Source organism: Muscardinus avellanarius (assembly GCF_963383645.1).
Source record: "Muscardinus avellanarius genome assembly, chromosome: 6".
NCBI classification, from domain to species: Eukaryota; Metazoa; Chordata; class Mammalia; order Rodentia; family Gliridae; genus Muscardinus; species Muscardinus avellanarius.
The window spans coordinates 134,738,750-134,762,088 of NC_137791.1; the positions used below are offsets into that span (position 1 = coordinate 134,738,750).

General features: G+C 44.9%; 1 protein-coding gene across 2 annotated transcripts in view; it reads left to right on the forward strand.

Annotated features, from left to right (window-relative positions):
* The window catches only part of STK32B (serine/threonine kinase 32B), a gene marked incomplete at both ends in the record, with an annotated part of 391,796 nt that overhangs the window by 84,077 nt on the left and 284,380 nt on the right, over nucleotides 1–23,339 (forward strand). For both annotated transcript variants that reach the window (XM_080698041.1, XM_080698042.1), the window contains one exon: nucleotides 7,559–7,614. In XM_080698041.1, the coding sequence (XP_080554167.1) occupies nucleotides 7,559–7,614 (56 nt within the window). The remainder of the gene's footprint in view (nucleotides 1–7,558; nucleotides 7,615–23,339) is intronic.

A 23,339-nucleotide genomic window follows, 5' to 3' on the forward strand; every position in this document is an offset into this window, starting at 1 on the left:
CCCCGGAGCCTCCGGAGGTGGCACAACCTGCTGACACCCTGGCTTTGAGCCTTTGCTCTCTAGAATATGAGAAAGTAAATATCTGTGAGCTTTTGTGTGAGCATGTGTGTGGTGCAGGGGATTAAACCCAGGGGGACTCTTGGAGCTACACCCCCAAGAATAAAATAATTTTTGAAACAGGGTCTCGCTAGGTTGCTGAGCACCTCACTGCGTTGCTGGAGCTGTCCTGGAACTTGGAATCCTCCTGTCTCTACTTCCTGTGTACTGGGATTACAGACATACACCGTCACACCCTGCTAATTTCTTTGGTTTTAAGCCATTTGGTTGGTGGTAACTTGTCACACATATCCCAGAAGACGGCGTCAGGCGTGCAGGCAGGAAGTGTGTCTGGGAGTCTCTGCTTTCAAGGAATCCATAGCTCCTTGCTTTGAGTCTCTCTGAAACCTGTTCTGTGCTTTTGTTTTTTATATCATGGCTCACATTTCCACCAGCATCCAGTTAGCTTCTGCCCTGAGGTTATTACCCTATAATACGTCCTGTATGAATCAGGCATGTGATTTCCCTACTGCTTCTTATAGATCCCCTGATTTTGCTGATAAGAGGATAGAGTGAGAGGGGGAAAAAACATAAAAATGGTTGGGGGAAGCTTTATTAAATACATTCATCAACTAGGAAACAAAGTCATTTTTCACAAGGCTAGAAGAAGCGCTCACAGCACAGCGTGGCGAACACTGGCTCTGCGCTGTGTGCTAGGCAGCGTACCAGGCCGGGGCACCACAGACCCCTGCGAAGAGTCTCCCCGGAACAGCTGGTGGGCACTGGCCCTGCTGGCGAGAATCGACGCTGTCCAGGAGCTGGGACTCCATGGGGCTGAATGTGAAAGAACCCTGTCTGTGTAAAGGACCTTTCTGTGTCCCTTACTCAAAATAAAAAATAAAAAAAAATAGGGCTGGAGGTGTCGCTTAGAGGTAGAATGTCCCTGGGTTCCATCCCTAGTACCTAATAATAATAATAATAATAATAATAATAATAAAATAGGGCTGGAGGTGTCGCTTAGAGGTAGAATGTCCCTGGGTTCCATCCCTAGTACCTAATAATAATAATAATAATAATAATAATAATAACAACAACAACAACAACTTTATTGGCGCATCCTAACTTTGCATCATGGTGAGATGCGGACAGCGCATTCACACACGCACACATTCTTGGTGTCTCCCGGATCCCCCCGCTCCCCCCTTTTCCCTCCCTGCACGCTAGTGAGTCTGGAGTGATACTGTCATACATCATCACAACTGGCCCCTTCCTTGAGCCTCATCCCCCCTTCCTAACCTCCTACCCTCAATCTCCTCCACTGGTCTCTCTCCTCTTTTAGCTGAAGTCTCCACCCCTCCTTTTTTTTTCTATGTTTTTGGTAGCTTCCACAAATTAAAAAAAAAAAGACCCTTGACTTGCTGAGATTGGCCATTGGCCATTCCCAGCACAAGCTTCTCAAGTTCCATCCATTTCCCTGCAAACGGCATTATTTTCTTCTTCTTTAGGTCAAGTAAAAGTCTGTTATGTGGCCGGGCGTGGTGGCGCACGCTTGTAATCCCCGCGCTTGGGAGGCGGAGACAGGAGGATTGCGCAGTTCTAAGCCAGCCGCGCTGGCGTAAGAGACCCTGTTTCAAAAATATAAAATAGGTCTGGGAGTGTAGCCTGGAGGTAGAAGGGCTTCCAGGAACCCCAGTACCACCAAAAAAAAAAAAAAAGTTTGTTGTGTGTATATATCACTTTATCTGTTTACCTGGTGACCGATACCTAGGTTGAGTTCATAAATTGGCTACGGGAATTGTCCTGTTATAAACGTGGGTACAGCCAGGGGTGATGGCACATGCTGTGTCTAACCTAACCCCTTTCTCCAACCCACAGTCCCCAGGCAGCTGGATCATGATCTGGGAGTAGCTGGTAAATGGGGTGCTGAACCCTCAGCCACGTCTGTTCAGGCCCAGGTGCGTCCTGCAGTGCGGTGGCCAAGCATGCACTCCCGTGCCCCCTCCACTCTTCTCACTGGTCCTGGAACCCATCCTGCTGCCTCCAGCTGCAAGGGTCTTGCGTTTCCTGAAGCTTCTCCTGGAATTGCCCCTCCTCCTGGGGCTTTCTCATCCCTCAAAGCCACATGCAGGGTCTTGAGCTTAGAACTGACCTGGCTTTCCTGACAGATCACGCAGACCCCTCTCCTAGGCACCATCATGTGCCCAACTCCCTGCTGGACACCGTCACGGATCCACCACCTTTTCTGGACCCCATCATGCACCAACCTTTATGCGGGGACACCGGGACCTGGGCCATCTCTCCTTTCTGCATGGTCATCACCAGTGTCCTGTGGAGGAGGTAGCCTCCTCTCTCCATCCCTAGGAGAGTCTCCGCCCATCCTCCTGCCTCTGAACCCAAGTCTCCCATCCATGAACATGGTCCCTTACTCGGGCTGAAAACTTAACCCTCTTGGCCCGTGGGGGTAGGGTGAGCAGGATGTAGCCCCATTCATTCCTCAGGAGTCACCTGGAGACATGTGAGCACTCCATTCCCTGCCGGTTACAGGATTGCCCCACCCCGTGGGGGTGTCACAGACCAATGTCACCCCATCTACAGATGAGGGGACTGAGGATCCAGGATACTAAGTGAGCAGGTAGAGGGGCTACGGCTGCACATTCTCAGTCCCTGCCTGTGGTCCTCGCCGGGCCTGGGGAAGGATCACCGCTGTCTGTTTTGCTAACAGGGAAACCGAGGCTCAGAAAGCTAACTCATTTTTCCAGTTCTGTGCTGACTCAGATGGCACTAGATTTATACCAAGTTAGGGACCCTGACCCCTCCTTCAGTATCAGAAAGGAGTACTTCTGGTGACGGATGGCTAACCGGGGCAAGTAAGATTGAACCACTGAGTTAGTAAGATTGCTGATGTGCTAGGTGTAGAGGTCAGCAGTTGCTGGGAGACTGCCGTGAGGAGGGCCTCTCTGCCTCAGTCTTGGCCTCTGGTGTGTGTTCATGGCTTCAGAGTCACCAGATGGCTGCTGCAGATCCAGACATCATGTTGTACCAGTATTGAGAGATGGCCTGAAAATGCTCTGGTATTAATATATTGGAAACTGAATTTGGAAAATGGACTTGGCAGTATCAAGAATTGGTTTCAAAATGTAAGAAGTAGGGCCTGGTTACTACCAGGAACTCAGGCAGCTGTCACAGTGTAAAGTCCCCTCACTAAAAGTAATTAGCAAGTGGATAGAGGAGTTGGGATCTAGGACTTTCACATTCTAAAAAGAGGTTTACATAATAAATGACATCTAACAAAAAGCTAAGAATTCCCCAAGAGTGTGGGAGGAGGGTACTGACCTCTGTGGAAGGGGAGCAGATACCCCTGACCTTGTGAATCATTCTGGTCCTAACAACGAAACCCAGGCTTACATCTGCAGCAAGGCAGGAAGGTTTTGTTGGCCAAGCCAGAAATCCCTATAACCATAATTCCCATAATCATAGCACAAGGGGCCTGCATGGAGTTAACGGGTTGACTTTCACCTAGGTCAAAAGATTACTCAGTAGAGCAAGATGAAGGCTGTATGTATAAAAAAGCTCTGTATGCAGAAGGACTCAGTGACTCTTTTCAAGCCACCCCCTATACTATCTCGGGCATAGGGCTTTACTAAACTCTTCTACCTTTCCATCTTTGTGATAATAAAGTGGCTTAAGCTTATAGAGTTCAAGCTAGAGTTTTCTATACCTAATTCAGAACAAGAACCTGCGGTTCCATCTCTCTCACCACTAGTTTCCCAACCATTAAAATGTCCAGGTTCAAGGCAGAAAAATGGGAGGCTCGAAGGGACGCTCCAGCGCTGTCTGTTCCTTTTCATCAGAAAAAAATGCTTTCCCAGAAATGCCTGCATCGGTCCTCCGCGTAGGTCTAGACTGGGCCTGAGTCGCAGGGTCGCAGGGTCACTGTTGCCCGTGTAAGTGGCTGGGACGTGGGGAACACATTGTGCAGAATAAATAGATAGACACTTCTCAGAGGGCCGTGGCAGCTCCAGGGGTGGTTGTTCATGATCTAGGAATCCAGAGGTGAGCAGCTGGCCCTGCCTTCCCCAGACCAGTGGCTTTCAGGGACACAGGACTTCCCATGCTGGAACCAGCAGGGTCTCAGAGCAAGATGATCACCTTGAAACACCTGTTCTCTGACACACTTCTTTGGCTCTGAGCAAAAAAGTAAAAATAAAAAGTAAACCATGACAGTGTGACTTCAGGGACCCTCCCTTGGCTCCGCGGCACCCTCCTGCCGGAAGCTGTCACCCTGTTTACCCACCCGTGGCTTTGAGCCTTTATTACCCAAAGGGTGTTTTCTTCCAGGAGCAATAAGTATTTGTGTGCCAGGTTCCAGGAAGCTGCCAAATAAACAGACCACTTGCTCAAAGTCATTTCATCTAATCCAGTCAAATGAGCAAGTAGGGATTCATCGGGTCACTCTTTGCTCCTTACGTTATGTTAGACTTCCCCAAGGAACCTACATTTCGCAGGAGACATGGATGACGGGGAATAAGATAACGGTAACACTCGTGGTGAAAATAATAATGGCGTTTGGCATTTGAGTGCACAGTAATTGGTACCTGCCTCCAGTTATGAGACAAGAGAGTAGGAGGTCATGAAGCTGAGTCTTCCTGTAGAAGGAATGAAGCTGGGGCCAGGGATGGAACTTAGGGACCCCCACCCCACACAAGGATGAGGCTGGACCACACAGCATCACCACAGGGCAGCTGGCCAGGAGCGATTGCCTGAGACAGAGCCCATGGGAAGCTTGCTCCCTGGGACAGGGTCCAGGCAGGCAGGCGGAGCCTGGCGCAGCATCCTGCAGGGCCTCTTCTAGCCCTTGTGTGGCTAAGTCACGCTGCTTTGATGAGCAGAAGGTCGCACATGTTTAGGGAAGAATCCAGGGTAGAGGGGGGCGGTGGCTCCGCACCCCCACACAGAGAGCTCGTGCCCTGGGAGAGGTGGCCCTGTGCAGGGTGCTGTCCTGAGCTGTCTGTGGAAGGTGGGCACTGTTGCCCCAATCTGCAGAGGGGGAATCTAGGCCCACAAGTGGCTCTGTGGTCTGTGCATAGACGCACCAAGCATGGCTGAGCTGGGTCTTGGACCTACGCTGTGTGTCTCCAGGGGCCATCTCGTAACCCCTGGTTAGATGCCACAGGAGGCTCAGAGACCCTCTCAGTAGAAGGTGGTTTGCTGGGGCGTGGGAGACACTTCGTGAGACATCTGAGCTTTATGTTGAAAGCCAGCAAGGGGTTCTCCCTGAAATCGGGGGTTTTGGAGGAATGTGTCCAGGCAGGGCGGCTGCGGCCCAGGGATTGGGAGCGTGCCCCAGCACAGGGCCTTGGGTGTGTCGGTTCTGCTGGCTGCGGGGACATGGCGGACACCTGGGTGGCACCCGCCTCCTGGACCTCAAGTCCATGGAGAGCATGTGTCCAGCACACTGCGGTCACGGCCCAAGCCGGGCCCTGGCTCCCGGCTTTTCCTTTTCCTTGACACTTGGTGAGCAATGATAGGAGAAAATAAGGGACTTCTCTCGTGGGTCACTCTGAAAGCAAACAAATGTGGGTGGAAGAAACACCTTTGAGTTAGCCGCACACCCTGACTCTCTGTTCAAGGCTCGTCAGGCGTCCAGGGCTCCCCACGTCGTGACTCGGGGACACAATTCAGCGCGAGCAGCCCGCGCTGCCTCCGTTTAACCCACAGGGAACTAACTGCGTCACTGAGCTCCCGAACCTCTCTGCATTATGCGCCAAACTAATCAGTTCACTTCATCTTCGTAAATAACATGTCTTTCCTAGATGTTGGGAGCTGGCTGTAATTCAGTCTAATTCAGAAATATTTACCGAACACTTATTATGTACCAGGAGTTGTGTTTGGCTCCATGAATATGGAGATTAGTTCATTCAATCATTCTGGGAGCTAATGAATATTTATTGGCTAAGCACTGTGTACTAAGCACTCTTCTAAGTGCTAAGGATATGATCCCCAAAGAGTAAACATGGCCTTTGACCTTGGGCAGCCTTCGAGCCCGGCAGGGAGAGGGAGCCTCATCAAATATATGAACGCATGTAGAATTGCCGAGCGTGATGTACGTGGGGAGGGTGCAGGGCACTGTGTGTGTGTGTGCGTGCCGTAGGGACAGGGCAAGTGCAGCCTGTCGAGGCTGCAGGGCTGGGGCGGACATCAGAGGCCAGAGGCAGCCGATCTAGGTGAGGAAGAGACCTGTGTCCAGCACACTGTGGGTGCAGGGGCTGTAGCAGGGGCGGGGCTCGTGCCTTGAGCCCTGGGCAGGAATTTTCTCTGTCCTCTGAGAGCCAAGGAAGAGCAGGGGAAGGGGCAGGAGCAGCAAGGTGGCTCTCCTTGTCAAACGGCCTAGGATGAGGAGTTGGGGGGATGCTGAGAGGCCATTACTGTGCTGCAAGTGATAAAAGAAGGTGGGTTAGGTGTGAGTGATGGGGAGGAGGCGAAATAGACCTACCTGATGAAGGATGGACTCTGGGGATGGAGAGACGGGAAGCGAGGTGGGTCCCGGCTTTGGCTGGTGCAGTGGGTAAAGCTGAGGCTCTTACCTGAGGTCCTGCTTGGATCTGCTGTGCCGTGTGGTCAGAAAATGGTTCTGCTTGGACCCCTTGAGTTCAGGGTGGCTTTGACCCTCCAGGAGGAGCTGTGTGCAGGCGCTCATGCATGGCACCTAGAGACCAGGCGCACCCAAGGGAGTTGGTGGCATGGAACTGAAGGCTTTGGGGGCCATGAGAAGAGAAAGCACGCAGGATAGAGAGGGGACAGATGCCGGCGCTTGAAACTGGGCAGGGAAGGCCAAGCATGCCAAAGGCACTCAAGTGTGACAGGGAGGGTCGGCAGGAGAGTTACCTGCACGGAGGCCACACAGGTATTGAAAAAGGAGTGACCAAATACCAGAACTCAAGTTGCCTGTGGGATTTGGTGGCCCGACTGCACATGGTATTGGGGTAGGGATGGGGTAGAAGCTGTTGAAAGTGGGGGGCGGGGGAGGATGTCGGAGCAGCAAATTGGAGAGACCGTGGGATGGATGGCATGGGGTCTGTGCCTCATCTGCCAGTCAGTGGCTCTGGGTGCCAAGCTTCGATAGGCAGGAACAGACCACAATGTGGTGGCACTGGTCATAGGGATCCTGTGGCTGGGTGTAGGAGGGTGGCCACAGCAGGGAAAGGCCTTCCCGAAGGAGGGGCAGCAAGTACAGGAGTTTGGAAATCCACACATCCATGTTTTCCTATCTTCCCTTCCCCTGGACTCCCAAAGATGGCTTGGTCCTTCAGGCCACTGGTGATGTGTGTGTCTAATGTGTGTGGGGAGGAAGGGGATGCTCCAGGTCCCTTCTGGTTCCTTCCGTGGTGGATGGCTGTGGTGTCAAGTGTAACCCAGCCAAAGCCTGAGGCCGCTGGAGAAAGGGGCGGGCACAGGGGTTGTGCAAGAGGCCGGGCAGGATCCGCAAACCTGACACCTTTCCTTTTCTTTTTCTCCTTTGCAGTCAACTTTGACCATTTCCAGATCCTGCGGGCCATTGGTAAAGGGAGTTTTGGAAAGGTAAGAAAGCTGTATTTCAAAACAGAATTTACCAACCAAGCATAAAAGTCCATGCCATGCCCCCACCCTGAACCCCAGAAAGGTTTTTTTTTTTTTTTTGGTGGTACTGGGGTCCTGGAAACCCTTCTACCTCCAGGCTACACTCCCAGACCTATGTTATATTTTTATTTGGAAACAGGGTCTCTTAAGCTAGCGCGGCTGGCTTCAAACCAGCGTGATCCTCCTGTCTCCGCCTCCCAAGCACGGGGATTACAAGCGTGTGCCACCACGCCTGGTGACAAAAAGGTTTTGATTTGACAAATCTGAAGTGGAAAAAGAAGCCTGAAATGTTTCCTTTGGGTCCCGCGAAGTTAGCATGGCAACCCGGCTTTAGGGATTGCTAATGCCATATCTCCCTTCAGATCCTAAATGAGAAATGGGGAGAAATTCCACAAGCTTATCACAGAAACAGCTACTTCCAGCAATGTATGCATTTGTGGTTTAGAAAGTTCATGTTTGTGATTTTGGATTATTTTGGCTGAAAGGCTCTAAGAAGTTATGAGAGGGCAGGAGCCTGTTCAAGCCCCGGTCTTGAACTCAGGAATTTCCTCCTGCAATAATTACTTTTTGAGTAACTTTTGAATTCTAGATATAGGCTCACATTTTTTTTTTTTTTTTTGGCGGGTCTGGGGATGGAACCCAGGGGCATTCAACCTCCGAGCTACACCCCTTGCCCTATTTTTTTATTCTTTATTTTGAAACCGGGTCTCACTGAGTTGCAGAGGGCCTCACTAAGTAGCTGAGGCTGTCCGCGAACCATGATCCTCCGGTCTCAGCCTCCCGAATGCTGGGATTACAAGCATGCGCCACCACGCCCAGCGATATAGGCTTACGTTTAAATAAATATTATTATTTCCATTTTATAGGTAGAATAACTTACACACAAAATCTTAGACTTGGCATTTGTTTTTACCAGCCTCATTGCTGTAATCCAAACCCCCTGACCACACAATGTAGAGAAAGGAAGACTTATTTGTTCACAGTTCTGGAGATTTCAGTGTTTCAGTCCATGTCAGGCTGGGTCTGCAGAGCTCAGGGCATGGTGGCAGGAAAGAGAGGGAGGGAGGGAGGGAGGGCTCTGCTCTCACTTCATGGAGCCTGGAAGCAAGAGAGAGAAACAAGGAAGGAGGGGCTGTATATAATCGCCAAGGCCACACTCCTAGGAATCTCACCTTAGCATCAAAGCCCCAACTCCAACATGGCTGCCTTGTTTCCTGGAGGTCTATGAGACCATTCTACAACCAAACTATGATAGCAACTCGGAAAGAAGGAGCCATTTACCCATTGTCACACAGACAGGAAGTGTCAAAGCTGGGACTTAAACCCAGGGCTGCTTGAAGATCAGAGACATACCATTCCAACAACCTCACACCTTGATCAGACCACTTAAAACTTACAGAGTTAAACTGAAACATTTGATCTAAGAAATTAGAAAGACTCAAACAACTTCTCCCCCTCGTTTTCCTATTCTACCAGCCCGATTCATGACTACTAGTTGAACGTGTACCTTCTGCCTGGCACTGTTCTGGACTCTGTTGGTCAGAGACAGCCCAGTCAGATCCAAGTGCCTTTGCTTGCAGCATTCGTGTTAGACAGGAGAGAGATGGCAAAGAGATGAATATATATGTTTTCTATATACTGATACCGATCGCTGCATTAAACATACAGGAAGGGGAGGGGAATTTGGAGTTGAGGGTGGGGAGAGGCAGGAGGAAGTCGCTGTTTTATGGCGCTGAGCTGCTAATCAGGGAGGCTCTAACTGTAGATGGTGTTTCCACTTAAATTAATGATCAATAAATGGATAGAAATTCAGCACCTCAGTTGTACTGGCCACGTTTTAGGTGCTCTGTAGCCATGGGCAGCAGGGACTCTAGAACATTCCCATTGTCGTGGACACTCGACTGGCCAGCTCTTAGAGTGGGTGGCAGAGATATCCTCAAAGATGAGATGTGACCTGTGAGGGACGTGTGGACTCCAGACAGGGGGACGGCAAGGGCGGAGGTCTCGGGAGGGAGCGTGCCTGGTGTTGGAGGAGGTTCCAGATGGTGGGAATGTGGGAGACGAGATTGATGACATCAGCCAGGACCAGTCCTGGGGCCTGGCGGGCTGTGCACTGGCTGTTTCTCAGAGGAGAAGGGCAGGCCTGGGAGTTCTGGGTGGAGGAGTATGTGTGCACGTAGAAGTCAATAAAAGATCAGCCAGGCTGCCATGTTGAGAAGAGTCTGTGTGGGGCAAGGGAAGAGGCAGGGAGGACAGAGGCGAGGCCCCTACAGTGTCCAGTGATCCGGGCAAGTGGCCATGTTGGAGGTGTGGAAATCAGACGTTGGATATCTCTTGGATGTCACCAAGTCCAGGAGCACACAGGGTTTCAGAAGGAGCTCAGCGGCTCACTGCTGTCAGCACGGATCAGGACTCCTTGGACCTCCATCCCTCCTTTCCTCGTGGGATGAGATTTTCTCCACCAGATTGTTACCCAGTGGCCTTTAGCATCACAATCCTATGTGCGGCATCTTCACACACCCAGAACTCACTCTGACTTGGCAGTGAGTGTTTCTCCCAGCAACCTCCTTGACTTCTCTTTGTGTTTCATTGGCTGTGATTGGTCACATGACCAACCCTCACTACTGAGAATGCTGGGAAAATAAGTATCTTCAGTTTTCAGGCTGTAGTTGGATGCTAAGCTCTTTTAGAAGACAATGGCAAGCCAGGCGTGGTAGCGCAGGCTTGTAATCCCAGCATATAGGAGGCTGAGACAGGAGGATTGCCGTTAGCAGCCAGCCTCAGCTACTTAGTGAGGCCCTTTGACACTCAATGGGACCCTGTTTCCAAATAAAGAATAAAAAATAGGGCTGGGATTGCAGCTCGGAGGTAAAATGTCCCTTGGTTCCATCCCTAGTACCACACACAATAAATAATACATAAATACATACATACATACATACATACATACATACATACATACATAGGCAAGAGAAGAGCTCCAGTGGACACCTCTGTGCCTTGGGATGTGCAGTATCCTGGGCATCACTGCGCATGCTTCTTGAGAGCAAAGCTAGGTAGGATGTGGTGCCCACTGACCAGAAAGTCCTCACGCGAGGGGGTAGGTGGGCATGTGGACCAGTGTGCCCAATGGCCAACTCTGTTCTTGGGGAAAATCACCTCTCCCACGGGGGATGTTTTCTAGCGATACCTGCTTTTCTTTCGCACGTGTATGGTTTTACAATGAACTAAGTCTCAAAGGCTTTTCTGAAAATGATGAGTTTGGGATGGATTCACTTAACAAAATGTTACTCAGTTGATGCCGAATTCTGCAACTTCCTCATGTATTTCTTTCCTACATTGTTCAGACTTAGCTGTGGCTTTCTGTGGCAGCGAGAGCTTCCAGAATCATATTTCTGAGGACCTCGCTGTTCACATTTAAAAGCCTTGGTAGAGCAACCGAAGGATCTCAGCAACTTAGCAAGATCTCTTTTCAAAACAAAAAATAAACCAGCTTTGAGGGGGAAGCTTGGAGGTAGAATGTCCTGATTCAGTTACTACCACCATCACCACCACCACTACTACTACTATATACATACACACACACACACACAAATAATTTAGAACATGAAAGCGTCGACTGTTTCTATCAGATGAGTTAGGTCACTTGCCTATTTAACAGGCCGTCATCGGGCTGCTCAGGGCCTCGAGCACCTGGTCATCCTGATAAAACCGAGGGCAGAAGTCTCGTTCAGAGAGCAAGCATGAAGACAGGTCAATTATGATGCAGTGTGTGGAGTTAATTTTATGCTTTAATTTGGCCAGGCCATGAGACGGAGTTGGGGAAACACAGGTCTCGATGGCGCGATGAAGGTATTTTTTAAAGGTGAAATTAGCATTTGAATCAGGAGGATTTGGAATAAAGCAAATGACCTTCCTCCTGTGGGTGGACTTCAGCCAGCCCGCTGAAACCCCGAGGGGAGAAGACAGGACTGCCTTCGGAAGGCGGGACGCTGTGGCCTCCTGGTCCCCTTGGACACACGGCAACTCTCCCCTGCATCTCCGGCCGGCCGGGTCACCCTACAGAAGTCAGAAGTCAGACTCGCCAGCCCCAGCCATGGGAGCCAGTTCTTTAAAATAAGTCTTGTCTCTGTCGGTCTGTCTGCGCACACACATATCTATGGTTCTGTTTCTTTGGGGAACTCTAATGTTTGACTCAATAGCTAGAGAATAAGGCGTGTAAAGCCCCGGCGAAGGGAGGAGGGAGGCGGCACTGGGAAGCAGTCACTTGATGGAGACAAGACAGAAGTGGCTGGGATTGGTGGCACATGCCTGTCATTCCAGGACTTGGGAGGCTGAGGTAGGAGCATTGAAGGTTAGAGGACAGCCTCAGAAACTTAGCAAAACCCTGTTTTAATATAAAAATAAAATAGGGCTTGGGTTGCAACCCCAGAGTTCAATCCTGAGTACACACACACACACACACACACACACACACACACACACACAGAGACAAAAGAGGCTACATGTGTAGGAGGCTGTTTCAGAAGGGTTTAGTCTTCTCTGCTGCAGGGATATTCTACCCCTGAGCCACACCCCCAGCCTTATTTTTGTTTTTTATTTTGAAACAGGGTCTTGCTAAATTGCTGAGGGTGGCCTCAAACATGTTATCCTCTTGTCTCAGCCTCCCATAGTACTGGAATGACAGATATGTGCCACCACGCCCTGCTGAGATGGTGCTCTAGGTGTGGTGCATGCTACCTTGGGAGCTGTGATGACCCCCCATGCCTGTAAGCCCCGCCCCAGCCCCCACTTCCTCTTTCCTGTGCTTCTGGGCAGGTCTGGAAGAGGATGATGATCAATTTTCTATGTCTGGACTGTATGGTGGAGAGAGACCGTGTGGTCCCTGAAGACTGACCAGCAGGTCTTGGGGCCACTTACATGCATCCTTAGCCCCTCTGCTTGCCCTGCAGGTGCCCACTCAGAGTGTGCAGTCCGCTCTGCCTGGCCCACAGCATTTCCTGGTTGGAGCAAGGACCTCCTTTTTTTTTTTCCTGTACTTCCTGAGTCTAAGAACTAGAATCCCCATGTTTCCAGGGGTCTGATAGCCACCCATCCCTCCTGCCACGCTCCTGCAGGTGGGCCTAGGTGCACCCAACCTCAGCTCCTCCTGCAGGTTCACCTCAGCTGAGCTCCCTTTGCCTCTGTTCTTGACCCTCCATGGACCATGCAGGCCCCTTCCCACCCCTAAAAACATGTGTCAAAGCCGGGCGTGGTGGCACATGCTTATAATCCCAGCATTCGGGAGGCTGAGACAGGAGGATCGCAGTTCGAGGACAGCCTCAGCTACTTAGTGAGGCCCTTTCCCACTCAGTGAGACCCTGTTTCAAAATAAAGAGTTAAAAATAGGGTTGGGGGGTGTAGCTCGAAGGTAGAATGCACCTGGGTTCCATCCTCAGTAGCCCCCAAAATGTTTCAAATGAATAATTTGCCTCTGGACACCCACTTCAGCACCACTGTTGGGCTGCCAATGGCTCTGGTCCCTCTTGAAGGCAGTTCTCCATCCATACCTGCACCGATTCCCCCTGCTGGGCTGGGCTCTCGAGGGCTCCCGAGGGGCGGGCTGAAGTGTGTGTCCGTAAAGCATCTCTCATCTTGACACAGCACCTTTGAGCCAAGAAGGCTCCCCTTGGAATTTTCACCTGCTGGACAGCGCAGCGAGTGTTGCTGGGAGCAGGCCGATGAGCAAGCCCTTCTGGAACCAGGCACACAGGGCTCAGGTGCTGTCGGGAGAACCGGTGGACCTGCTTGTGGGTCATCTTCTCACCTGTGAAATGGGCACATCAGAGCTGTGTGCCTGAGGCTATTGCAGGAGGTCCATGAGCTGGGGCCCGCCACTGCAGCAGGGGCTTTCCCCGGGGCAGCGGGGAGTGGGGAATGGAGACTGGATCGAATTGAATGCATTTTTATGAAGTGTAGAGCCTGAGATTTCTTGTTTCTAAAGGAATTTGTTCATACGTAAATCCAGCACTGGGGTCTATGGGCGGTTGGTTTATGTTCCCAGAAGATCTCTCCATGTGTGACATCTGTCACTGTTGATCAGCGGGGGCCAGTTGAGGTCCTGTGAGGCTCAGGGTCTGTGTAACATTTGCTGCTTTTGGAAATAGCTGAAAGCTTTGCATTAAGCTCCGCATTGCATTTTCTCAAGTCTGTGACTCGTCTTGTTATTACAAGTGTGTGTGTGGAGCTGATACCAGGTCAGTCAGGGAGCTTCATTTGTCCTATTTCATTGACCTATCCATCCGTCCATCCATCCATCCATCCATCCATCCATCCATCCATCCATCCGCCCATCCATCATATACAGGACCAGTTTGCTCTGGACCCTCTTCTAGATTCTGAAGTTATAAAGATGAACCAGATGTGTCACTTGCCTTTCAGGATATTTCAGATATTTGTAGGACGTGAAAAAGTAAACAGGTCATTACAGTCCAATCTGAAAATGACAGTGGTAAGGAAGGCCAGGAGACTTGGGGGTCCAAAGGAAGGTGGGCAGAGGACGCCTGAGTCAGACCTCAAAGCTGTGACGGCTCTCGGCTCAGTGCCCGTGTTCTCTTCTGTCACTTTAGTTGAAAATTTGCAAATATCCAGTAAATTTGAAAGAATTGCATAGTAAGCACCCATCTCCACATCTACTACCTGCAGTTAGCATTTTACCAAACTCATTTTATGATATACCTGCCAGTTTTTTTAGGTACTAGGGGTTGAACCCGAGTAATTCAATTCCTGAGCTATACCCCCCAGCTCTATTTTTTATTCTTCATTTTGAAACAAGGTCTCACTAAGTTGCAGAGAGCCTCACAAGTTGCTGAGGCTGGCTGCAAACCTGCGATCCTCCTGTCTCAGCCTCCCAAGTACTGGGATTACAAGTGCGCACCACCAAGCTCCGCTTCTGTTGATCCATTTTGATTTTCATATTTTCTAGTAAATTGCCAATATCAGTACACTGCCCCTGAATATTTCAGCATAGAGAGTTGCCTGTGGTTTTTCTTTTGATGTAAAATATCCAGGCAACAATATGCATAAATATTAAGTTTGCATTTGCTGAGTTTTGAAAAGTGCACGCCCGTGTGTAATTGGAATCCCTGTCAAAGTGTAGCATTTCACCGTGGCCCTAAGTCCAGGAGGGTTTGATGCTCTTGGCCCTTTCCTGTTAAAGCCTTCCCCAACCTGACCACGCTGCCTGTTTAACCAGTTTATTTGTAGTAAATAGAATTTACTAAGAAAGGAATCGCAACAGATATTCTTTTTATATAAAGCTTCATAATTTTGCATCTTGTCTGTTTCTGCAGCAGAAAGTTTTTGAGGTTGATCTGTGTCACTGCGTGTCAGTACTTTCCCCTGTCTATGGATGAACAGTATTCCATTTTATTAATAAAAACAGTTTGACAATCCATTTTCACCATGATATACCTCAGTGCTTTTTTCTAGTCTTAACTGTTTTGCATAAAATTGCTGTGAAAGCCTTGTGTAGAAGTCTGGCCGTGTGTGTGTGTGTGTGTGTGTGTGTGTGTGTGTGTGTGTGTGTCTTCATTTCTCTTAGGTAAATATCTAGAATTAGACTTTCTTATTCATAGAGTGGGTGTATTTCTGGATCATAAAATAGATGTGTACTTAGTTTTATACCCAACTGCCAACAGATTTTCCAATCTGGCTGAGCCATTTTCTTTTCCTACTAAGAGTTCTATTTGCGGTGCATCTTTGTGAGTGTATGGTGCTATCAGTATTTTTAATTTGAGCTAATCAGCGATGATGTCTTGTACTAACTCACTGTGCTTTTAACTTGCAATTTCTCTAGTGACCAAGATACACCTCTAGCCTTATTTTTATTTTGAAATAGGGTCTGCTACGCCGGGCGTGGTGGCGCACGCTTGTAATCCCTATGCTTGGAAGGTGGAGGCAGGAGAATCACGCAGGTTCGAAGCCAGCCATGCTAGCTTAAGAGACCCTGTTTCCCAAGTTTCCAAATAAAAAATATAAAATAGGTCTGGGAGTGTAGCCCGGAGGTAGAAGGGCTTCCAGGAACCCCAGTACCACCAAAAATTAAAAAAAAATAGGTCTGCTAAATCACAGAGGGCCTTACTAAGTTGCTTACTAACTTCCTGTCTCAGCTTCTCAAATACCAGGATCACAAGTGTGTGTGACCACGTCTGGCTCGCTTAATTTCTGATGTTACCAATTTGTCTCCTTTCTCTTATTTTCTTGATTAGTTTATATTTTTGGCTTTTCAAGGTGGACATTTTTGTCTTTTTTTGGGAGGTACTGGGGGTGGAACCCAGAGGCTTTCTACCTCCAGGCTATGCTCCCAGACCTATTTTATATTTTATTTGGAAACAGGGTCTCACTAGGTTGCTGAGAGCCTCACTAAGTAGTTGAGGCTGGCTTCGAACCTGTGCGATCCTCCTGCCTCAGCCTCCCAAGCGCAGGGATTACAAGTGTGCTCCACCACACCCGGCTTCAAGGTGGACTTTTTAAAAAGTTGTCATTGATTTTGGACATTTATTTTTATAATATAAGTATTTTAAGCTATAAATTTTGAAGCACTGTTTTAGGTATATCATACAAAATTTGAAATACTGTATTTTGGCTACTATTCACTTAACACTATTTTCTACGCTCTCTTACGATTTCTTGTTTGTTCTGTGAATTATTTAGGCATATGTTGTTCAATTTCCAAATATTTGGTTTTTTTTCTAAAGGTATTTGTGTGTATGTGTATGTGGTGGGAGTACTAGGGATTAAAACCATCTCTTTCCTCAGCCCTATTTTATTTATTTATTAATTTGAAACTGGGTCTTACAAAGTTGCCCAGGCTGGCCTTGAGCCTGCGGTCCTCCTATCTCAGCCTCCTAAATTTGGAATTACAGGCACGCAGCAGCACAGTTGGCTTTCCTAAACATTTTATTTTTATTGATTTTAATTTGTTCCATTATGGCCCAAGAACATACTATATAACTTGATTTAAAATTTTCAAACTCATTTTATGTCCACTTAATAATCTTTCTTAGTGAATGCATCATGCCACCTTAAAAAAATTCTATATTTCAAAATTGTTAGGTATAAGATACAATAAATAGAAGTTAAGACAAGGTACTTAATCATGTCACTCAGATCTCTTATGCCCTTACTCGGGCAAGGAAAGAGGAGCTAGTTTTTTATTCAAAAGTCTTACCAAAAAGAAAATTAAATATCCAGATTTTTGGAATCTACTTGTTTTATGAGTTTCTTAGATGGTTGTGTGCAGTCTTCAATGACGATCATGGAGTTCTTTTCCTTTAAGCTTGTTAATGTTTGCTTCTTTACTTGAATGTCTTGTTAAACACATACCCACTTATGACAGCTAGCCTCATAATGAGTTGGTCCTATTATCATTATAAAATGCCTTTTTTTCTCTGCTAATACTTTTAATCATGAAGCTTATTATTTTCTTAGGTCAATATAGCCATTCTAACCTACTGACATGTAGTGTGTCCATAGCATGTATTTTTTGTTTATTTTCATTTTCTTCTTTGTATTTAACATAAGTATTTTGAAGACAGCATGTAATTAGGTCTTGCTTTAAAAAAACTTTATTAGGATAATCTCTGCCTTTTAGTTAGATTATTTAGTTAATTTACATTTAATGTAATTGTTAGAATGGGGGATTTTGGTCTTCCATAGTTTTATTTATTTTCTTTTAATCCTTTTATATATATTCTTCTGCTTCTGCTTACGTTTTTTAATTTTATTTTTATTGGTGCAATGTAATAACACATTGTAGTGAGGTCCAAAGTGATATATTCATATATGCACACATCTCCTGGTATGTCCCTCTACCTCATCTTTCTTTCTTCTTTCTCTTTCCTCCCTCCCTGTACATGCTAGGGAGATTGAAAATGATGCATTCACATATCCCCATTACATTATTTGGTCTGTTTCCTTTCCAAAACCTCCACTTAACCTCTCCTCTTGCTTCCTCCAACCCCCTTCCTGAACATTCCTAGTCTTTCTCCTCATTTTGACGAAATTCCTTTTCTTTCCTATTTTTTCCTATTTTATCTCTAACTTCCACATATGAAAGAAAACATGTGATCTTTGATTTTCTGGGTCTGGCTGATCTCACATTGCATGATTTTCTCTAGTTCTATCCATTTTTATTACAAATGACATAATTTGGTTATTTTTTAATGGCTGAGTAAAAAATCTTTCACTTTTAAATGTATTAAATACTTAGAAGACCCTTTCAGTTTTACCATTGATTTTATAACTATATTTCCACTTCTTATATTTTGAAATTGTTATTCAATAATGAATGATAATATGCATCCCTAATTTATTTTATAGTCTGCTAAGAGTTGCACTTCACATACAATGTAGAAACCTTCAATTGCAGAGGTACATTTGCTGCACTGTCAGCTTTTATACTACAATTGTCAAATGTATTACAGCTTCTTAAGTTTTAAATCTCTAATACCATATACACACACACACGTATATTGTTTTAAAAGTACATCTCTGCCAAGTGTGGTGGTGCATGCCTATAATCCCAGTACTTGGGAGGCTAAGCAGGAGGATTATAGGTTCAAGGCCATCCTCAGCAACTTAGTGAGACCCTATTTTCTAATAAATTAAATAGGGCTGGAGGTGTTCCTTGGTGGTAGAATGCCCCTGATTTTAATCCCTTGCACAAAAACAAAAAAAAAAAACTCAAAAATACGTATGCATATATAAATAACTACTGTATGCATGTACGTAAACATATTATATATGTGTGTGTGTGTCTGTGTATGTATTTAATTTTATTTTTAAAATTAGAAACAAAATAGTCCTTGATATTTACCCATAGCCTTTATGAAGATCTAAGTTCTATCTAATATATTTCTATTTAGCCTAAAGTATTTTCTTTAGTATTTTATGAGGTATAGTTCTGTTAATTAATTTTTTATTTAATTTTTAAATTGGTGCATTGTATTTATACATTATAATGGAGTAAAAAACTCGTGTAGGCATAAATGCACACATTACCCAGCCAGCCCCCACCCAGTCCCCACTCCAATCCCTCCCCATCCCTCCCATGCTTGGTTTAGTGGTTGACTTCGATATGAATAAGTACATCACGCACTTTAAAGCATTTCCCTCTCCTCACCTCCCATCCCCTCAGTTTGGTTGCCTTATTTGCTCCTCTATAGGATCTCTTTTTTCACCTGGAGTTCCTCCTATGACCACATTCACCCGAGCTTTCACATATTAGAGAAAGCATCGATTCCTTACTTTTTTGTGACTGACTAATATCACTTAGCATAATGTCCTCAAGATCCATCCATTTCCCTGAAAATACAATTGTATTCTTTTATGGCTGAGTAAAATCCCACAGTTTTGTAATCCATTCATGTGTTGATGGACATCTTGGCTGGTTCCACAGTTTGGCGATGGTGAATTGTGCAGCTATGAACATAGATACACATGCATTAGTTTGGTAGTTTGGTTTCTTTTCTTTTGGGTAGATACCCAACAGTGGTTTTGCTGGATCAAATGGTAGATTTGTTCCCATTCTTCTGAGGATTCTCTATAGTATTTTCCAAAGTGGTTGCACTAATTTGAAATCCCACCAACAATGTCTTAGAGTTCCCACTTCTCCACATCCTCGCCAGCATCTGTTGTTATTTGTGTTTTGAATGATTGCCATTCTAGTTGGAGTTAGGTGGAATCTCAGGGTAGTTTTGATTTGCATCTCTCTGATTGCCAATGATGCATTTTTTCATGCATTTATTGGACATTTGAAATTCTTCTTTTGTGAAGTGTCTATTTAGTTCACTTGCCCATTTTTTGATTAGATGATTTGTTTTTTTAGTGTTGTATATCTTGAATTCTCTATATATTCTAGATATTAGTCCTCCATCGGAGGGGTAGGTGGCAAAAATCTTCTCCCATTCTGTTGGCTCTCAATTGAGGTTCTTGACAGTTTCTTTTGCTTAACAGAAGCTCTTCAGTTTCATGCAATCCCACACATTGATTCATCTTTTAATTTGTTGTGCCTTTGGGGTCTTGTTGAGAATGTTTTTATCTGTTCCTATGTGTTGCAGTTTTGGACCTATGCCTTCTTCGAGGATCCTAAAGCTCTCTCATCTAATTTCCAAGTCTTTGATCCATCTTGAATTGACTTTTATACAGGGTGATAAAGTGGGATTGATTTCCAGTTTTCTGCATATGGTTAACCAGTTTTGCCAACACCATTTGTTGAAGAGGCTATCATTTTTCCAGTGTATATTTTTGGCCCCTTTGTAAAAAATCAATTGGCTGAAAGTATGTGGACTTGTTTCTGGGTCTTCTATTCTGCTCCATTGGTCTATGTATATGTTTTTTTTTTTTTGCCAGTACCATGCTGTTTTTATTACAATGGCTTTGTAGTAGAGTTTAAAGTCAGGTATTGTGATTACTCCTGCATGGTTTTTGTTGCTGAAAACTACTTTGGTTATTCTGGGCTTTTTATTTTTCCAAATAAATTTAAGAACTGATTTTTCTATGTCTGTGAGGAATGATCTTGGTAGATTAATGGGCATTGCATTGAATCTGTAGATCATTTTTGGAAGGATGACCATTTTAATGATATTTATTCTGCCAATCCATGGACATGGAAGATCTTTCCATCATCTAAGACCTTCTTCGAAATCTTTTTTCAATGTTTTATACTTTTCTTTGTAGAGATCTTTTACCTCTTTGGTTAAGTTTATTCCTAAGTATTTTATTTTTTGTGGGAGATCCTCATGTTTTCTGAATTTATTTTTCAGTGGATTTATGGTTGGTGTACAGAAAAGCTTCTGATTTTTTAAGATTGATTTTGTACCCAGACACTTTGCTGAATTTGTTGATCAGTTCTATAAGCCTTTTGGTTGAGTTTATTGGGTTTTCTAAATATAGTATGTCATCTGCAAATAGTGAAAGTTTGAGTTCTTCTTTTCCTATTTGTGCTCCTTTGATTTTCTTCTCTTGCCTTATTGCTCTGGCTAGAGTCTCAAGTACTGTATTGAAGAGAAGTGGTAATATTGGACATCCTTGTCTTCTTCCTGTTTTTAGAGGGAATTCTTGAAGTTTTTCCCCATTTAGTATGATGTTGGCAGTGGGCTTTTTGTAGATTGCCTTTATGATGTTGATATATGTTCCTTCTAGTCCAATTCTCTGCAGTGCTTTTAACATAAATGGATGTTGGATTTTATCAAATGCTTTTTCAGTGTCTATTAAAATGATCATGTGATTTTTATCTTTGGTTTTGTTTATATGATGAATTACATGGATTCATGGATTCATTTTCGTATGTTGAACCAGCCTTGGATCCCTGGGATGAGCCATACCTGGTCATGGTGTATGATTTTCTTCATGTGGTTTGAATGCGTGTTGCTAGTATTTTGTTTAGCAGTTTTGCTTCCAAATTCATCAAAGATATAGGCCTGTAGTTCTCCTTCCTTGAACTGTCTTTGTTTGGTTTTGGTATTAATGTGATATTGACTTCATAGAATGTATATGGGAGAATTCTTTTTTTTTTTCTGTTTCACAATATAGATTGAGGAGTATTGGTATTAGCTCTTCTATAAATGTTTTGTAGAATCCACTTGGGAAACGATCTGGTCCTGGGCTTTTCTTTGATGGTAAGCTCTTTATTGCTGCTTCAATCTCTTTGATTGCTATTGGTTGGTTTAAGTGTTCTATATCTTCTTGACTCAACTTAGGAAGGTTGTATTTATCTAGGAAGTTGTCAATTTCCTCCAGATTTTCCATTTTGTTGGAGTATAGTTTTTCAAAGTAGTTTCTGATAATCCTCTGGATTTCTACATTGTCAGTAGTAATATCTCTTTTACATCTCTTATCTTCATAATTTGGGTCGAGTCTTTCTATTTTTAGTCAGGTTGGCTACTGGTTTGTCAATCTTGTTAATTTTTCTGAGAAAACACCTTTTGGTTTTGTTGACTTTCTGTATTTTTTTTTATTCTCGATTATGTTAATTTCTGCTCTGATTTTAATAGTTTCCTGTCTTCTACTGGCTTTGGGATTAGATTGTTCCTGTTTTTCAAGGGCTTCGAGGTGTGTCATTAGGTTATTTATTTGATGATTATCTGTTTTTCTTATGTGAGCACTCAGTGTTATAATTTTTCCTCTTAATACTGCCTTCAAAGTGTCCCAGAGATTTTGATATGTTATGTCTTTATTTTTGTTTGTTTCTAAAAATTTCTTAATTTCACTTCTTACGTCTTCTAGGACTCATTCTTCATTCAGTAGTGTGGAGTTCAGTCTTCACATGTTTATGTTGTTTCTCTGGGTCTTCTTATAGTTGATTTCTAACTTCATTCCATTATGGTCTGAAAAGACACAGGAAAGTATTTCATATTTTTTAACTTTTCTAGTGCTCATTTAGTGTCCCAGGATGTGATCGATTTTGGAGAAGGTTCCATGAGCAGCTGAGAAAAATGCGTATTCTGCTGTATTTGGGGGAAATACTCTATATGTGTCCAACAGGTCCATTTGATTAATGGTGTTCTTTAATTCTGAGGCATCTTTACTAATATTTTGTCTAGAAGATCAATCTAATGTTGTGAGAGGTGTGTTGAAGCCTCCCAGTATTATTGTATTGGGATTTATGTGTATTTTAATGTTATAAAGTGTTTGTTTTATGAAAGTAGCTGCACCTATGTTTGGGGCCTAAATGTTGATTTTTGTTATTTCCTCTTGTTGGATTGTTCCTTTTACCAGTACAAAATGACCTTCTTTGTCTCTTCTAATGAGCTTGGACTTGAAGTCTAACTTGTCTGATACCATAGTTGCTATTCCTGCTTGCCTTCGAGTTCCTTTGGCATGGATTACCTTGCTCCAGCCCCTTACCTTAAGTTTGTTTCTGTCTTTACTTGTAAGGTGTGTTTCTTGCAAGCAGCAGATAGATGGGTTCTGATTTTTAATCCATTTTGCCACTTTATGTCTTTTTGTTGGGGAATTGAGGCCATTTACATTCAGTGTGATTACTGAGAGATGATTTTTAATTCCTACCATATTAAGAATTTATTTCTGTTTGAAAGACTGTTTGTTCTTCTTTGCTTAGTTGTCTGATGGATGAAAGTTCTTGTTTCTCTGGTTCTGATGTGTATTTTGTATTTTTTCTTTGGAGTTAATCTCTTTGAGTATTTTTTCTAGTGCTGGTTTTGAAGACATAAATTCCTTCAGATTCTGCTTGTCATGGCAGCTTATTTCCCCCATCTAATTTGAAAGATAGTTTTGCTGGGTAGGAAATTTTTGGCTGGAAATTGTTTTCTTTAAGAGTTTGGAATATGTTACTCCAAGCCCTTCTGGCTTTCATGACTTGGTTTGGGAAGTCTGGAGTGATTCTAATTGGTTTGCCTCTGAATGTCACTTGGCCTTTTATTTTTGTTGCCTGTAAGATTTTCTCTTTAGCTTTTACATTGGTCATTTTGACTATTATGTGGCATGGGGAGTCTTTTCTTGGATCTAAAGGGAGTTCTATACGTTTCCTGAACCTGTATATCCACTAGGTGCTCTATGTTTGGAAATTTTTCTGCTATTATTTCTTTGAAGAGATTGTTGATTCATTTGGTTTCACCTTCTTTTCCCTCCTCTATGCCGATAATTCTGAGGTTAGCTCTCTTAAGATAGGCCCATATTTCTTC